The following is a 14,763-nucleotide window of genomic DNA, read 5'->3' on the forward strand; positions in this document are numbered from 1 at the left end:
TGATATCCATTGCCATTCTGAGTTTCACCTTAACAATGAGGAGGGATTATGTAAACACAGAGACACATGTAGCATTTTTGTTTTGCTTTGGCAATAGCAGCTAAAGTATTGGTGAGATGATCTGAATTAATAATGCTTCAGGTATCAAGGATCTCCACATTTTTGTCATGTTTAAATAAATGGTACTTCCTTAATATATGCAGTTAACTAATATATGAATAATTGCATAGTAATGCACTATGTATACCGAATAAATTGACTTTTTGGGGTAGTAACACTATAATCTATCACAGTTATTCATAGGTATTTGTAAATATTTATATTTCAAAACTTTCGGGAAGAAACAAATAAAGTTATTTGTATGTTTTTGTGTTGTAAAAGGTCGTAGAAATCTGAGACTAATTATGGAATATTTGCCACATGGAAGTTTACGAGATTATCTGCAGAAACACAAAGAGAGACTGGATCACAAGAAGCTTTTGTTGTATGCCTCTCAGATATGCAAGGTAAGAGAACTTTCAGATGATTAATATTTTTAAACAAATTTTTGTCTTTTTTCCTTTTGTAGAGAAGTTGGTTGTTTCATTGTATCTTTTATAATAGTATTGGGCTTAGCCTTAAACAAGATAGCAATACATATTCATATACTCAAGAACCTGATAATCTTCTGAGTATCTTAGGGCAGAATGCTGAGACTGGCCTATCTTGACTCAGGGAAAAAAGTGCTCCATTTATTTTTGTTTAGTTTATATTTAGTCTATGGTCCATTTAGTTTACATTTACAGTCAGAAGAATTAAAACCTCTTTTCTCCTAATGACAACTTAAATGGAATTTTGCAGGAGTTAATATATTCACCTAAGCAAGTTGTTCATCATATATTAACTGTTTTGTCAAGACTTGGGCATTCAGCTGTAAACCTAGTATAACACCATATGGATATGTTTAAGAAATTTACTTCAAAATGTAAGTAATATTAGCTAATTGTTCCAGTAAAAAGAGCAAAGGTGCATATATCAGACTTCTGCATGAAGAGCTAGAGGCCCCAGCAGTGCCCAAAGCTGTAATAAACTATTTGCTAGTCTTACTGCTTGGCTCTAAACATCCATCATGTAATTCCAAAAAGGGAAGCAGTCATCTGATCTTTGTTGTGGATGGGGTTATGTCTTCCCTAGCCTTACTCTAGTATTATGCTTAAGATAAGAGAAACTATGGACACTTTAGACTTTATTGTGTGTTTGGTAGTTCCAACAAAAAGGAAAAAGAAAAAAGGAAAAGGAAAAAAAAAAAGCCCTAAACCCTCAAGACATTTACCTGAAATAATTTTAAACTTTTTCCTTGGTTCCACAACGAAGAAATGGAAAGAGTAAGTTACCATTACTGAGTATTCTTCAGTAGCCCACATCTAGTAAACTTGTGTCCTGCCACATTCAGAGCAGCAGATTTTCCTTCTGTAGTATCCATAGAAAAGACCTGACTAGAATCAGGCAGGAGACAGTGTGCTAAATCCAAGATCTTTTCCAGGAAGTCTAAACTTGTATCTGGTGAACAGAGCTTGATAAGTCCCTGCTTGAAACTGAAGGTGACTCAGTAAACCTTTTAGCTACTGAACCTGTGGCATATGCAGAAGGAGGCTGTGGGCTCCTTTAGCAGCTGATCTCCCCTGTTCATGTGGTTCACTGAAAGGCAGCAAGAAACAAGGAGGTGCCAGATCACATGGGAAGCCTCCAGCAAGGCCTCCTTAGTGGGCTTGCAGTGGGCTTGCAAAATGCAAAATGTTCACCATTCTGTCCCTTCACAAAGAGGAAGGGTTGAACTCATGACCACCCAACAAAAGAGGGCTCAGAAAGCCCTCTGATCCATGGGTCCAAAACAAGAAGTCATTCTTTTAGGTCTCAAGTCTAAAAAAATTAAGTATTATTTCTGCAACAAAATAACTGCTGTTACCAGTGCCAATAAGTGACTGAAAACAATATCCTTTCAAGCAAGGAGTGGGAAGGGTCTAAAACCCAGCTCCACCTATGAGGAAGGTGGCAGTGAATCTTTCATAGAATAAAGATGTAACAGGGATTTTCCAAAAGGCAAAGGCTGCAGCTATTCATCTGTGTTGTTTTGTGGCTGTCTCTGCCAACTAGTACTTGAAGAGTCAGAAGATACCTGCCTTGTTCACTCTGATACGAAGCTCTAAAGTTTGAGTTTACACTCAAGCTTTATTCAAAGCTTGAAGGAAGATCAGTGGCAACATTTCTCAGGACCCTGGCTCTCTGAGATGGAGTCATCTGGCAGGAGGATTGGCAGGTGGATTTTGGTCTTTTCAGGTAGTACAAGAACACAAAGAAATTTTGGGAAAGGAACTCAGGTCAGAGGATACCAAGAAAAAGATCATTACATATATTAGAAAAAATCAAACGTCAAAATATTGCTGCTCTACAGGATGGTGATGAAGAACTGAAATAGCAGATGATGCACTGCTTCTGAATTTCCAAATATCAACCAAGAGGAATGGAGCTAGAACAGCTTTCTACAAATACTTAACTGGAAAAATTTTTTGCTTTCATGTAACAAAAGCATGGATATGCACAGTATGGAAATGTCCATGTATAGAACTTGGTCTTAAGGAAATACCTATTCTTGACTTTCATGGGAAGCAAAGCCTAACAATTACATTGTATGTGATTTGCTTTGCACTGTTGTTGCTGTGCTATGTGCATAGCAAAGGTTAAATTGAGCACTCTGATTTCACTCTCAGCTGCAGTATTCTGTTGGTACAAAACAATTTAATTTTTCCTCACAGAATTTCCTAATGCAGAATTCTACTGTGAATGAAACCTCAAAGAGCTAGTAGTCTTATGCTTAGTTTAAAATCCTGTTTTAAGAAATAAAAAAGTCTTCAAAATTGACTGTTTCAGTTTGACAAAATGCACATCAATTTTATGACATATTAAAAAAAAAATTTAGCCAGTACGTAATGTTACAATCACAAAAAATGAAATCTGAACACTTTTCCTGTCTTCTTTTACCTTACCCTTTTCCCCCCTTTCTTTTATCTGTTTACACTTCTCCTGCGATCTTTTCTTTCAGCATCTCAAATCTCTTTCCTTTTTGCTTTGCATTTCTGTCATTGTGTTTAGTTTTTTAATCAAAAACCTTTCTCCATCTTTCTGCTTTTGCCTCAAATGTATGAGAAAGAAATCAAAGTGTGCATGTGTACCTGTATCTGTGGGTTGAGATGGGTGTGTTTCTTTGCTCCCTTGCAGTGTTTTTAGTTCCTTGCTACTAACCTGGGAAAGGGATCCTGACTTAAAGATGACATTTTTTGTGCGTATCTCATACTGTGAAAAGCAGCATTTTTCAGGGATTGCATTTACTAAGAGTGACATTTCTGTAGCTGCTGATTACTGCAGCTGTCATCTTTGTGGTAGCAAGCAACGGGGCTCTGTATACAGCTTTGCAGAATCTTGGCAATAGAGGGACAGATAAGGAAATGAACTTCCCTTCAACATATCTGATTTTGGGATGTTCCTTTTTTTTCTTTTGGAACCCTGTATTTTCTTAATGCTGGCTGGTAGGAGAAGAAGTTAAGAGTAAATTTAGTTTTCAATCTCTTCATGCTTAAAGCACTTCAGGAGCCCATGCTGGAGAACTCTGGGGAGTATATGTGGGAACACCTGCAATTTGAGGCAGTAGTAATGTAAAAGGGAAACCTTTTTTTTTTTTTTTTTTTTTTTAAAGGCAGTTCCTAGCCATTTTTTTCCACAGCTAGCATGAATATAGATGATGGAAATCTTTGCAATCACATCATTAAACTCAACTGCATTATTAGAGTAATGCCACAGGATATGATTTCCTCACAAAATGTGCATGACTCCAATTAAATGTCTCTAAGAGCCTGGAAAATACTGATTGTAACAGAAAAAAACTTGTGAAATTACTATTCATCAAAGAAACTTAATGACTGTTTTCAGTACAGAATTTAGTAGTGGTAAAAAGGTACTGCATTTACATTGGCTGATTGTCTGAAAACAAGGAGCCTAGCTTTGAAAAACCTAGGTTTGATATTTTTCAAGACAGTCATGAAAACTAAGCAAGTAGTAGAGAATAGGACATTTCTGAACTTCTGTTAAAACTCTGGTACAGAATGGGATGTTGCAACTAAGCAGCGATGCCACCTAGTGGTGGTACGAGTAACAATCTGAGATGAAGGTTGCACTCTTGAGTTGTACTATTTTTGAGGTTTCTCACTTAAAGAAAAGAAACCTTACAAGTACAATGTTGATGTCCAAAGCTTTTGTTGAGTTCAGCAATCCTAGAGCATCACTTACTGCTCTTCGGTTGTGTTGGGGTGAGATGCCTTTTTATGAAATAATGAATCTGAGAGCCTGCTTTGTTTCCTTTCATGTGTGAGAATCATGCACCTCTTAACACTGTAGTTTCATCTTCTCTCCATCATTTATTACTGCATGAGCAAGACTTTCTTTTTTGTAATGCTGTACTACCTCAGTTTTGTTCTCACTCCACACTGTGGCCTACTCCCCATTTCATTGATAGCAAAAAGAATGACATCTATATCGACAGGTCAGCATCAGGAAAAGATGATGTGGCTTCAGGCCAACATTTCTACAGGTTACTGTAACACAAAATAAAACTGTAAGCAGAACTGTATTAGCAAATAATAGTATAGAGAAGGAAGACACACAGGTGGGAGTCAGATCAGGCAGAGTAGTTATGGGATTCAAGGAATCATAAAATAAAGTTTGATAAAGCACTCAGAAGGGAGATGTGGGAAATGAAGAAAGAAGTGAAATGAGTAGTCAGATAGGATGGGCTTCATCTGCACTGTACTGTACAAGTAGTTTAGCCCAGCTTTTCCTTTCCCTCTGCCTACTGCCTTCAAACTGCATTTGGCTATAGAAAGGGAGCTGTAACAAGTACCCATCTATGTAATCAAAAAAATGCTGTTAGCTCTGAGAGGTGCTCAGTCTAGCTCATTTCAGTTGGGGAAGGTTCCTGCACCTGGAAAAAATAAGAACAACTCCTCAGAGAAGACAACCCTTCAAGCCCAGCAGTTGTGGTAACGGCCTCTGTTTGGTTTTAACTTTGAGATTCAATTACCCCTTCAGGGAAAGTGTAGCCACTTAATGGTAGCAATAACTTTTTGTCTCTCTTGTGTTTGTGATCTTTATGTTTTAGGGCATGGAGTATCTGGGCACTAAAAGGTATGTTCACCGGGATTTAGCAACCAGAAATATCTTAGTGGAGAATGAGAACAGAGTTAAAATTGGAGATTTCGGTTTGACAAAAGTCTTGCCACAAGACAAGGAATATTACAAAGTAAAAGAGCCTGGAGAAAGCCCTATATTTTGGTAAGTCTTCTTTCAGTATATGAAAGCATGGCATGTTTTCACTTTTGCAGTTTCAGCCAATAGTTTTGCATATTATGGAATTCCTAAGTGCAAACTCAGAGTCTGTGCATGTGACTTTCACAATGCTGAGCAACTATGTTTGACTTTACAAAACAATATATAAATGTGGTCTTTTCAACTTACTTTCACACACAAAAAAACCCCTAAAAAATTACCTAAATAGCTATTTAAAAGAAATAGTATGCCACAGGAAAGATACTCAGAGACAAGAGAAACTTAAAAGGGCCTGTTCTCCAAGACCCTTTCAAAGTTTTGGACCTTTCAGGCCCCTAAAAACAGGTTGTTTTTATCTGCTAGCTGCTATGTTAGTTAGATCCTCTGCTGACCAAGTGGAGTTAAATAGCACAGACTATAATTAGCAGGGATGAAGTGTTAGGTTGAACATTCAGGTAAGTGTCTGAATTTGGGCACTGAGTTTCCAGAGAAGGTCCAAGTTACTCCAAAATACAATAATGCTCCAATAGGCCTATCTTAGCTGGGAATGGAAAAGAATGCTCTGTGTGGTCAATGGAGACTGAAGGTTTATGAAGTGGAGATTGGTAGACTGCATTCAGAACATGGAGTGTACACCTCTATACTGTGTATTCATAATTAAGACCTAGGAAAGTACCTTAGGAATGTTCCTTATGAAATCCTGTAATTTCCTCTGTCTTGATAAGAAAATGCAATTCTTTATGCGTTATTTTAGGTCATATAGCTGCCTTAGGCCCTCTAAAATGTGACATTTAAAAGATAAAATAAAATAATTTAAAATGGCATCACAATGGATGTTTTGGGGAGTGGTAAAACTTAAGGCCAGAAGTACATGAGAGACAATTCAAGGTTTACTGAAGGTGATGGAGGGATCTTTGCTGACTAGAATGTCTCTTTCCATGCCTTATCACATGAAAGTCTTGTTTACTCACACTACAGATAGGAAGAATATCTGCAACTCTGTTAAAACACTTGGATATAGTTATCACTAACTTTCTGTAGAAGTTGATTTGTGTTTTCAATCTCATTTAACTAATATTAAAAGTATAGTTACTAGCAAAGGTGAAGGAAATGAGAATGTGCCAATGCTTATGAACAAAGAAGGTTTATTCATAACAAAATTTCTATCTTATTATAAGAAATATGTTCAGAACCAAAAAAGACACCAGTCACCACAGAATAATATTTCTTTTACTGTGTGTTGCAGGTATGCTCCAGAATCTCTGACAGAGAGCAAATTTTCTGTGGCCTCAGATGTGTGGAGTTTTGGTGTGGTCCTGTATGAACTCTTCACTTACATTGAAAAGAGCAAAAGCCCACCAGCAGTAAGTACATAAATTAATTGTTCTCAGAATCTCTTTTTTTGAATTTTTCAAAAGATACATATTGTATCTGTCCCTAAATAGGTAGATATTTACTGATCCTTTTCTGGAGAGGTCTTTGTATTTGTGAGGCAGCATTCAATTAGAAGAAGCAACATGCTGAAAAGCATTAGCGTTAAGCCATAAGAAGTAAAGGAGATATGGAAAATTATCTAATAGCCTATGCAGATCCTATTCATCCTAGAACTTTCTGAAACAATTTTGAAAATCTTATTTTTAAAACTTAATCAGTCTTAGTTATTGAAATTCAGGAAAGAAAGTAGCTTTTTGTAGATGGTAGACAGGCGCCTTTTAAAGAGAAATTTACACAGGACAGAGAAAGAGACTACTACGTGTGCAGACTCACAGTCCTACTTACAGCTAATATATAGCATTTCTCAACAGGTGTACCAGAGGACAGTTGAGCCTTACATAGTTACTGGAGCTGTTGTCACCCTTGGCCAGTGTCTCAGCTCTGGCAAATGTAGTTTTGAAAGCTAAATAGCGATGACAGGCAAAAATGCACTTGGAAAATYGCTGCATTGACCTCATTGACCTTTTAGTATTTTGGTACAACTATGAAAAGATAAAGGAAGTGCTCTCAAGACAAGAGTGGCTCTCCCTGTACAATAACATACACATTGCAAATATCTGGAGTTTTTCTTCCAGAATTATAAAATGGGAAGTGGTAGGGTGAGTCCTGGGTTCAGATGGTATATGCTTTAAATAAATCAATTTTACGTGAGTTCATTACTTCATCAGCTAGGTTGTCCTGTTGGTATGTGTCAAGAAAAGTCTATTTTGCCAATAAACAAAAGCAGTCCATTTAACTAACTTCTTCTTTATAATAATTAATGGTTTCCCTGACTTTGGCCATTTACACATTCTACCAACAATTATTTTACATTTTCATGTCACGCATCATTACAAAAATTTACATAGCATTGGAGGGAAAATAAATCCCTTTATGTTATGCTTTGAAATTCTTTTCAGTTAATAATACTTCCTTATTCACTTTTCATCTCTGGCAGTCCAAGTCAAATTTCTATCTACTTTCTGTGTTATGATGATTTTGGACAGAAAGATTTATCTCAGCCTGGCTTAGACAAATCACTGGCTTTAATTATGCTACCCCTTCTGGCCTGAAATTACTGGTTTAAAAAATCCTGTTTATCTTTTTTATACATCAGTATGATATTAGCTGTTTTCTGTTTGACTAGGAATTTTCAAAGCATCAAGTTTTTTTAATATTTCAGAGAGCTCTTTAGAATTAGCTGTCAAGGTCTCCTTTTAAAAATAATTAACTGTCAGATGACATTCAACATTTTTAGAAGGTTTTAAGTTATCACTTTAAATTACAAATGTATCATCCTATTTTCTTCCAAACCAAAAAAGGCATAGAAGGTAGGTAATTATTGATATATTGTCTGGACTTGTCATTGTTGTTATTTATAACTTTATCATTGTCATCTACTATTTGATTTATAGAATTTCTAAAGTTTTATTTATTCTTATAAAGAATTCTTACTTAGTGGTAATTTTGCAACTTTTTTTTCATTTAAAAGTTATTTATGATAGTTGGCTTTCTATTTCAGGAATTCATGCGCATGATTGGCAATGATAAACAAGGGCAGATGATTGTATTTCATTTGATCGAGCTTTTGAAGAACAATGGACGACTGCCAAGACCAGACGGATGCCCTGATGAGGTGAAGTACTATAGAATACATTACCAAAGTCTGAAAGCTGTTCAGTCAGGGTGAATAGATGATAAATGCAAAACCTGTGCAAATCCTGCATGGATTACTGCACTGTTTATACAGCCTAAGTAGTTGTGCTGCTGTTTTATCAGATGCATGATGAGTATAATCATATTCATTTTCTGAATATTCAGATTGCATTCCCTCAGGACCCAAAAATATAATCTTTCTAAATATATGACATAGGGTTATTGTGATCTGCTGCTGTAGGTGTGCACTCAGTTTTCCATTTCAAAACTGTAAATTTATTAAGGCAATGAGGGGATTAGCATATAGAATTTGTTCCATGGAAGTCCTGTATAAAGATTTTTATTTAAAATTGTGAACTGTGCATTATTTTAAAATCTGTAGCATTTAGCGTACAACCTTAATATTTACTTGATTTTTTTTGCATTTAATTACAAAATTTAAATAACCCTTTATCCTAGTCAGTTATTTTCCTACACTTGCTCTTCCCCGTAATACCCGTGTTTATCATGTATGTTTTTTTATTGGCAAGCATTCTCAGCAAGGAGTTACTTACAGGTTATGGGACTCCCATTCATGTAAAGTTAAGTCTATGCATCAGTCTTTGTATGTTCAGGGCCTCTGGATTTGTATACATGCTTTTCATGGGTACTGAATTGTATATATATGTAAAACCATCCTCAGAACACACAAATTAATCCAGCATTCTTCTTTTTTGCAGATATTCTAGGTGTTTTAAAAATCCTTTCTTACTCCTTCTAAGTCTTGTAATATCCTACTCGAGAGCAGGGTGCCCCTCAGCCTGAGTCAAGCTGTTAGGGTTGGATAAGAGAACTGGCAGGGAAAGAATGCTAGTAAAATCAATGCATTTTCGTGTGTATAACTTAAAGCTGAGATCTCTTGCTGCATCCCTTTAAAACCAAGTACACTTGAAAATAACTCAAGTGATCCTTGCAAAACTGGAGACAGGGGAGAGATCAGGCTCAAGTGGTCTAGCAGAGAAGAGAAGGAATTGTACAGGTGGGGTAGGGAAGCTACAGGGAAAGAAATAGGCTATAGGGAATCAAGGGAAAAATCTCTGGAGTAACTTTTCCTTGTATTGTATGTATGAGTGTAAGTTCTTTTTTTGAACTGCAGAGGTTTGGCTTTTCATAGATTACCTGAATGTCCTATATAGGAAAACATGGAATCTTTTATTTATTTATTTATTTTTACTGAAACTGTATCCAAGCCACTGTGATGGTTTTGATGTCTGACTACTCCAGATACCAAAGCGAGATGGAAATGTTTTTCTTTTGTCAGAAACTGCACTCTTCCCATTTTGATAAAGGCCAGTCATCACAGATCTTAAATCTTCCAGATATCTGTAGCTTACAAGCTGCTTCAGACTCAGGTCAGTGTAGGAATTTCAGATTTGCTGAAAGATAAGGAACTGAAAGCTGTGTTTGTCCTGAGAGTTTTGCAGATTTTTTTAAGCAACATTTGAAAAGTCATTGGAAGTGTGTGACAATGGGAACAATCTGTGTTAAATTAGTGAGAAAAGTAGAGGTAGAGGTTGGCAAGCTGTTTTGTGATCAGGTATTGTGCACAGGTTTGGGGAAAGAGGAAAGGGTTCCTACATGCTTACTGTAATGGAAATCTCTTGCAAAAATCATTTAAATCTACATTTACTAGAAGTGGGTTTAGTTTGCACAGTAACATTTGTGGCTTACTTTTAATATTTAAGACTTAAGAATTTAATATAAGAATGTAGAGAAATCTATGTTAAAACAACTGTGGGAGAAGCTTAGTTTAGAATTGCTGTCTTTGTAAATCTGATTCTTTGTTCAGACTTGTAATCATTAGTCACTTTAAACATTTTTGAGCTTTCCAGAAAGTGAGACCAAGAATCTAAAAATTTAGCAAAATCCTTAATGTTCCTAAGAGCTTTCAAATTAGTTCTGTCAATTTCCATTCTAAGACATCTCCTTTTATAACGAAGGATTATGAAGAGCAAAACTATCCTCACTTTTTAATGTTGTTGAAATCAAACAAATAAATTGCAAGATTTTAGGACCACAATAAGCATAGTCTTGTGCCACAGTTGTTTGGAACCATAAAGTTAAGTTGGATGTTTTTTGGGCCAGTTCCAAGTAGCTATTAACTATTTGCAGTATTGAATTATTTGATAACAATTTTGTTTGTTCTTTTTCCTCCAGATTTATGCTATCATGAAAGAATGCTGGAACAATAATGTTACCCAGCGCCCCACCTTTAGGGATCTTGCACAGCGAGTGGATCACATAAGGGACAACATGGGTGGATGAGAAAACTCTCTCTCATTCAGAGGATATGTTGGAATGCAAAACAAAATGTATTTGGTCTGCCGTGTATAATTGACGAATGTACACACGTGCACCTACCTTTGCTGGGAGTAAAATCTGGGTGGCAAATATCCTATCTGAACCTGCAAAATGAGGAATCCTGCTGGTTTTCTTTATCAGGATGTATTTGTTACTATGAGAAAATGTTGTTGAAATTCTCAATAGGGAGAAAAATTATTTTTCTAAATAATGATATAATATATGGTCAGTCAGCAACACCATTATTTGCCTTACTTGGCAATGCAAAAAAAGAGGTGGCTAACAAATATGGTGAGATTTTTTTGAGATGAAAAGATAGTGCATTTCCTTGTTGAAATGGAGATGCACTGAATATACTTCTAGTCACACCGAACATGTAGTGACTTGGCACCCTGTTTTGTGTGTTGCACAAGGGCTTGTGTTTGTTAATACAGTTTTATAACTTTTCATTGTTGATGCAGAAATGCTTCTCTGTATAACAAAATGAAAGTGGTTGTGTAACTCAGCAATTTTTAATGTGCCTGTCTGAATCAGTTATTGGCCAGCAATATATGCAAAAGATAATAGGCTGGGTGTTGTACTGTAAGGATTTTGAGGGAAAGGGAGCAAATTGTTCTTAATTTGGAAAGCCAGAAAACCTACTTATCTATGTGGAAACTTTAATTTAAAAATGATGTGAAAACTTTAATTTAAAATGAAAAAGCAAAAATGTTATCCACTTTTTTTTTTACACTTCCCATCTTATGTAAATACTAGGTTCCCTGTATGTATTTGAAGATACAGAGATAGCAAGTAGCATTGAAGCCACTTTACCCAAGGCAATGTCTTCACTTTGTCTCTGAATATGAAAATGCTAAACGTATTACTGATCCTTTTAAATGCTGCTCTTTTATTCTTCCTATCTTTGTAATTTCGTGCAGTGATAAATGTATCTATAAATTGGAAACTTTTTTATACAGAATTAAAAAAATACAGAAAATGCCCTCCATTTCCCAGTTCCTCAGTTCACTGTTAAGGTGATCACCTTATACCTTCCTTCAACAACCTGAACCGACTGCTTGTGGCCAGTCACAACCATGCCAAAGCTATTTTTTAATGAAGTGGCCCAAAGTTGTCACCTGTTTCTTTCTGTGGTAAAACTCAAGAGTATGATTACTTGGAAAGAATAAATGTAAGTGCAATTGTTCCACGCTCAGCTGGGGGCAAGGACATGATCCCAGATACTAAGAGCTTGAAGGAGGTCAGAGCTATGTAAATAGATTACTGACAGCATACAATTCAGCCTTTTAAAATAAGTCTAGCAAGAATTCATGAGGAAGACAGCTCTTTGGTTTTGCTTCCAAGCATAAAACTTGGGGAATAATCACTCGTATATCAAAGCAGTAAATCAAAGTTTGCGGTACTTTTTGGGTTTTTTTAATAGTTCAAATCATCTGATTTTTACCTGTTCTTAAAATATGATTGCTTGCAGGGTACAGGGCTTGTTCTTCTTGAATTTTTGCTGAGGGAAGTTTTAGTAGGGGGCTACACAACTTGAAAAAATTGTCTTGACATCCGGATTTGTATTTAAAATTAATTGTTATTTTTTTTTAATTCACAATGGTGAGTCTGTGACACAGAGCAGTTAATCACAATCTTAAGGAGGCCCCACAGTGAAGTAATTACACCCATCTTATCTGAAGCTTGATTACCTCAATTTACAAAAATTTCTTACCCAGCCTAACATAGTGCCAGTATAGCAATGTTTTGTACCACTGTAGTGTTTCTCTCCCACAGTTACTCATGCAAAACTAGATTTAAAATATGAGAGATTGCCAAGTAGTGAGGGTGGCATCAGCCCCCTTTCTGGCCATTGCATTCAATAAAACTTTTATTGGTTTTCTTGTCACCAAACACTTGCATAGATAATTTTTTAAAGTAATTTCACAATCAGTTTTTAAGCTGCGAAGAACTTTAAAGTGCTTTGTTCAACTTAACATCTGTTTAATCTACTTCTATATGTTACTTTGATGATTTAAAATTTTGTGCAAGAAACATTTGCATTTGTAGTCTCAATTGCGTGTATGTATTTTTTGTAACAAAAGAAACTATAGCTTTAAAGCATTAAACAGCATTTTAGCTGGGATAACATATGCAGGAACTGTGTAAATTTTGTGGTGTATGACACTCAATAGCAAACTGGTTTCCAATATATAGTAGATTCAAACATAATTTATGTAAAAATCTCAGGGAAGTTTGTGTAATGCAATGAAGAGATCTTCCGGTCTGCTATTTTTTCAAGTGAATAAAAAGTCTTTTGCTTCTTCTATTACAGTATGACTGATTCCATAGTCTATTCAATTGCATAATATAGTCTTGAACTCAGAAGGGAAATGATTTTTAAGTGTGTTGTGGGATTTTTTTTCCTTTAATATTTCATAATTTCAGAGAAAGCCATAACTTTACACCACAGTATGATTTTGTGCTATTGGTCAGGGATATATAGCCCATTATAACAAGTCTGTGTGTACAAAGGACTTTTATCATTCAGGTTGAGTGTTCCCAGTTGGGTGAATAGGACCAAGTAGTGCTTAGGACTCGATGTGTGGCGCTTGGCAGTGTAAACGTTTAAGTCCTAGAGCAGACAGAATCATGGTTTTTTCGAAAAGCTAATGATTTTTGAGGAGGATAAAAATGCAGTAGTTCTTCTAGATTGGCTACTGCCAAATATAGCAACTTAAAAAAAAAAAAAAACTTGCTTTTCAGAAACTCCCACATAAACTGAAATATGCACTGTATGATGTCATTTTTTTTTACATTATACAGGCTTTGGATTAAAAATTAATTATTTGCTTTAAAGACTTTCCTGAGTTGACATTCCATTTTTCATATTTTAGTGTAATTGATATGCTAACCAAAATGCCGTGATTTGCTGTGGAAAAAATGCTATTTTATGCGTACGTGACTGCTGGTAGAATAAAATATTTAAATGAAAGGCTTTTTCTGTAAGTGGACAGTGTACCTTAAAGAATCTCTGCAAACAAGTATTGTCAAGTATTATAATGGTTTGTTGTCTATCACTGTGAATATGCCAAGTTTCAAGATTTATTTTTAAATATATTACACCACCTTGCAACAGTCATGTAATAAGCCAGAGAAGGAATGAATTTTAAGGAAGCTGTTACCTTTCCAGAAAGAAAGGAATCAGCAGAAACCCAATTTGTTGTAAAGTTACAGTATTGGTTAAAAGCTTCCATAGCTGAGATAACTATTGCTGTTCATCCTGATGAATATAACTGTACCAAGATATATAAAAATTATTTAAAAAAAAATTCTTTTAGAAATCAAATTTCTTCTAGTTGTTGCATTTTAGTTGAGGAACTTCACCAACTGTTTTGAAATGTATGGGAAGAGAGATGTTACTTCTTTAGGAAACATGAATAAATGTTAACTCATGTATAAAGAAAGCAAGCTGTTCAGAAATGTGTGATCACATACACGTGGAGGATAGAGTTCTGAGACCAAGAGCAGAAGAGAAGCAAGACTGATGGAAAAAGGCAGGTGTTAAACACTGAAGAAGCTTTCTGAATTGAGAAGTGTGCAATCATATATGGAAAAAACAGTAATGTCCACTGAGAAAGCCATACCATGAGAAATATTTGCTAATATACTTATGAACTGTATATTTTCTGCCTTAAATCTAGAATATTYGGAGACTTGACATAACTGAAAAATACAAGGATTACTATACTAAAAGAAATTGCTTAAGGTTGTGCAAGGTCTCAGAGAACTGTCTGTCATTGGGCAGACATCAGTGGTAAAAAGGTGTTTGGGAAAAAGGGTATCTAAATTTGATTTTGAATAAAAGGTTTACAATATATTAGAGTGAAAAAAAAAAACAGGATGAAAAGAAAATACATGCTGCTTATAGTTGTCAGACTGCAAATGCTTCAACACCTG

General features: G+C 35.5%; 1 protein-coding gene across 4 annotated transcripts in view; it reads left to right on the forward strand.

Annotated features, from left to right (window-relative positions):
• JAK2 (Janus kinase 2) overlaps positions 1-13,662 on the forward strand; it is a 61,227-nt gene extending 47,565 nt beyond the window's left edge. For all 4 annotated transcript variants that reach the window (XM_026083636.1, XM_026083635.1, XM_026083637.1 and 1 more), the window contains 5 exons: positions 382-506; positions 5,189-5,361; positions 6,602-6,719; positions 8,351-8,464; positions 10,681-13,662. In XM_026083636.1, coding sequence (XP_025939421.1) covers positions 382-506; positions 5,189-5,361; positions 6,602-6,719; positions 8,351-8,464; positions 10,681-10,788 — 638 coding nt within the window. In that variant the 3' untranslated portion in view covers positions 10,789-13,662. The remainder of the gene's footprint in view (positions 1-381; positions 507-5,188; positions 5,362-6,601; positions 6,720-8,350; positions 8,465-10,680) is intronic.
• The last annotated feature ends 1,101 nt before the right edge of the window (positions 13,663-14,763 follow it).

Source organism: Apteryx rowi, unplaced genomic scaffold, assembly GCF_003343035.1.
Source record: "Apteryx rowi isolate R43461 unplaced genomic scaffold, aptRow1 scaffold_61, whole genome shotgun sequence".
In the NCBI taxonomy this organism is placed as follows: domain Eukaryota; kingdom Metazoa; phylum Chordata; class Aves; order Apterygiformes; family Apterygidae; genus Apteryx; species Apteryx rowi.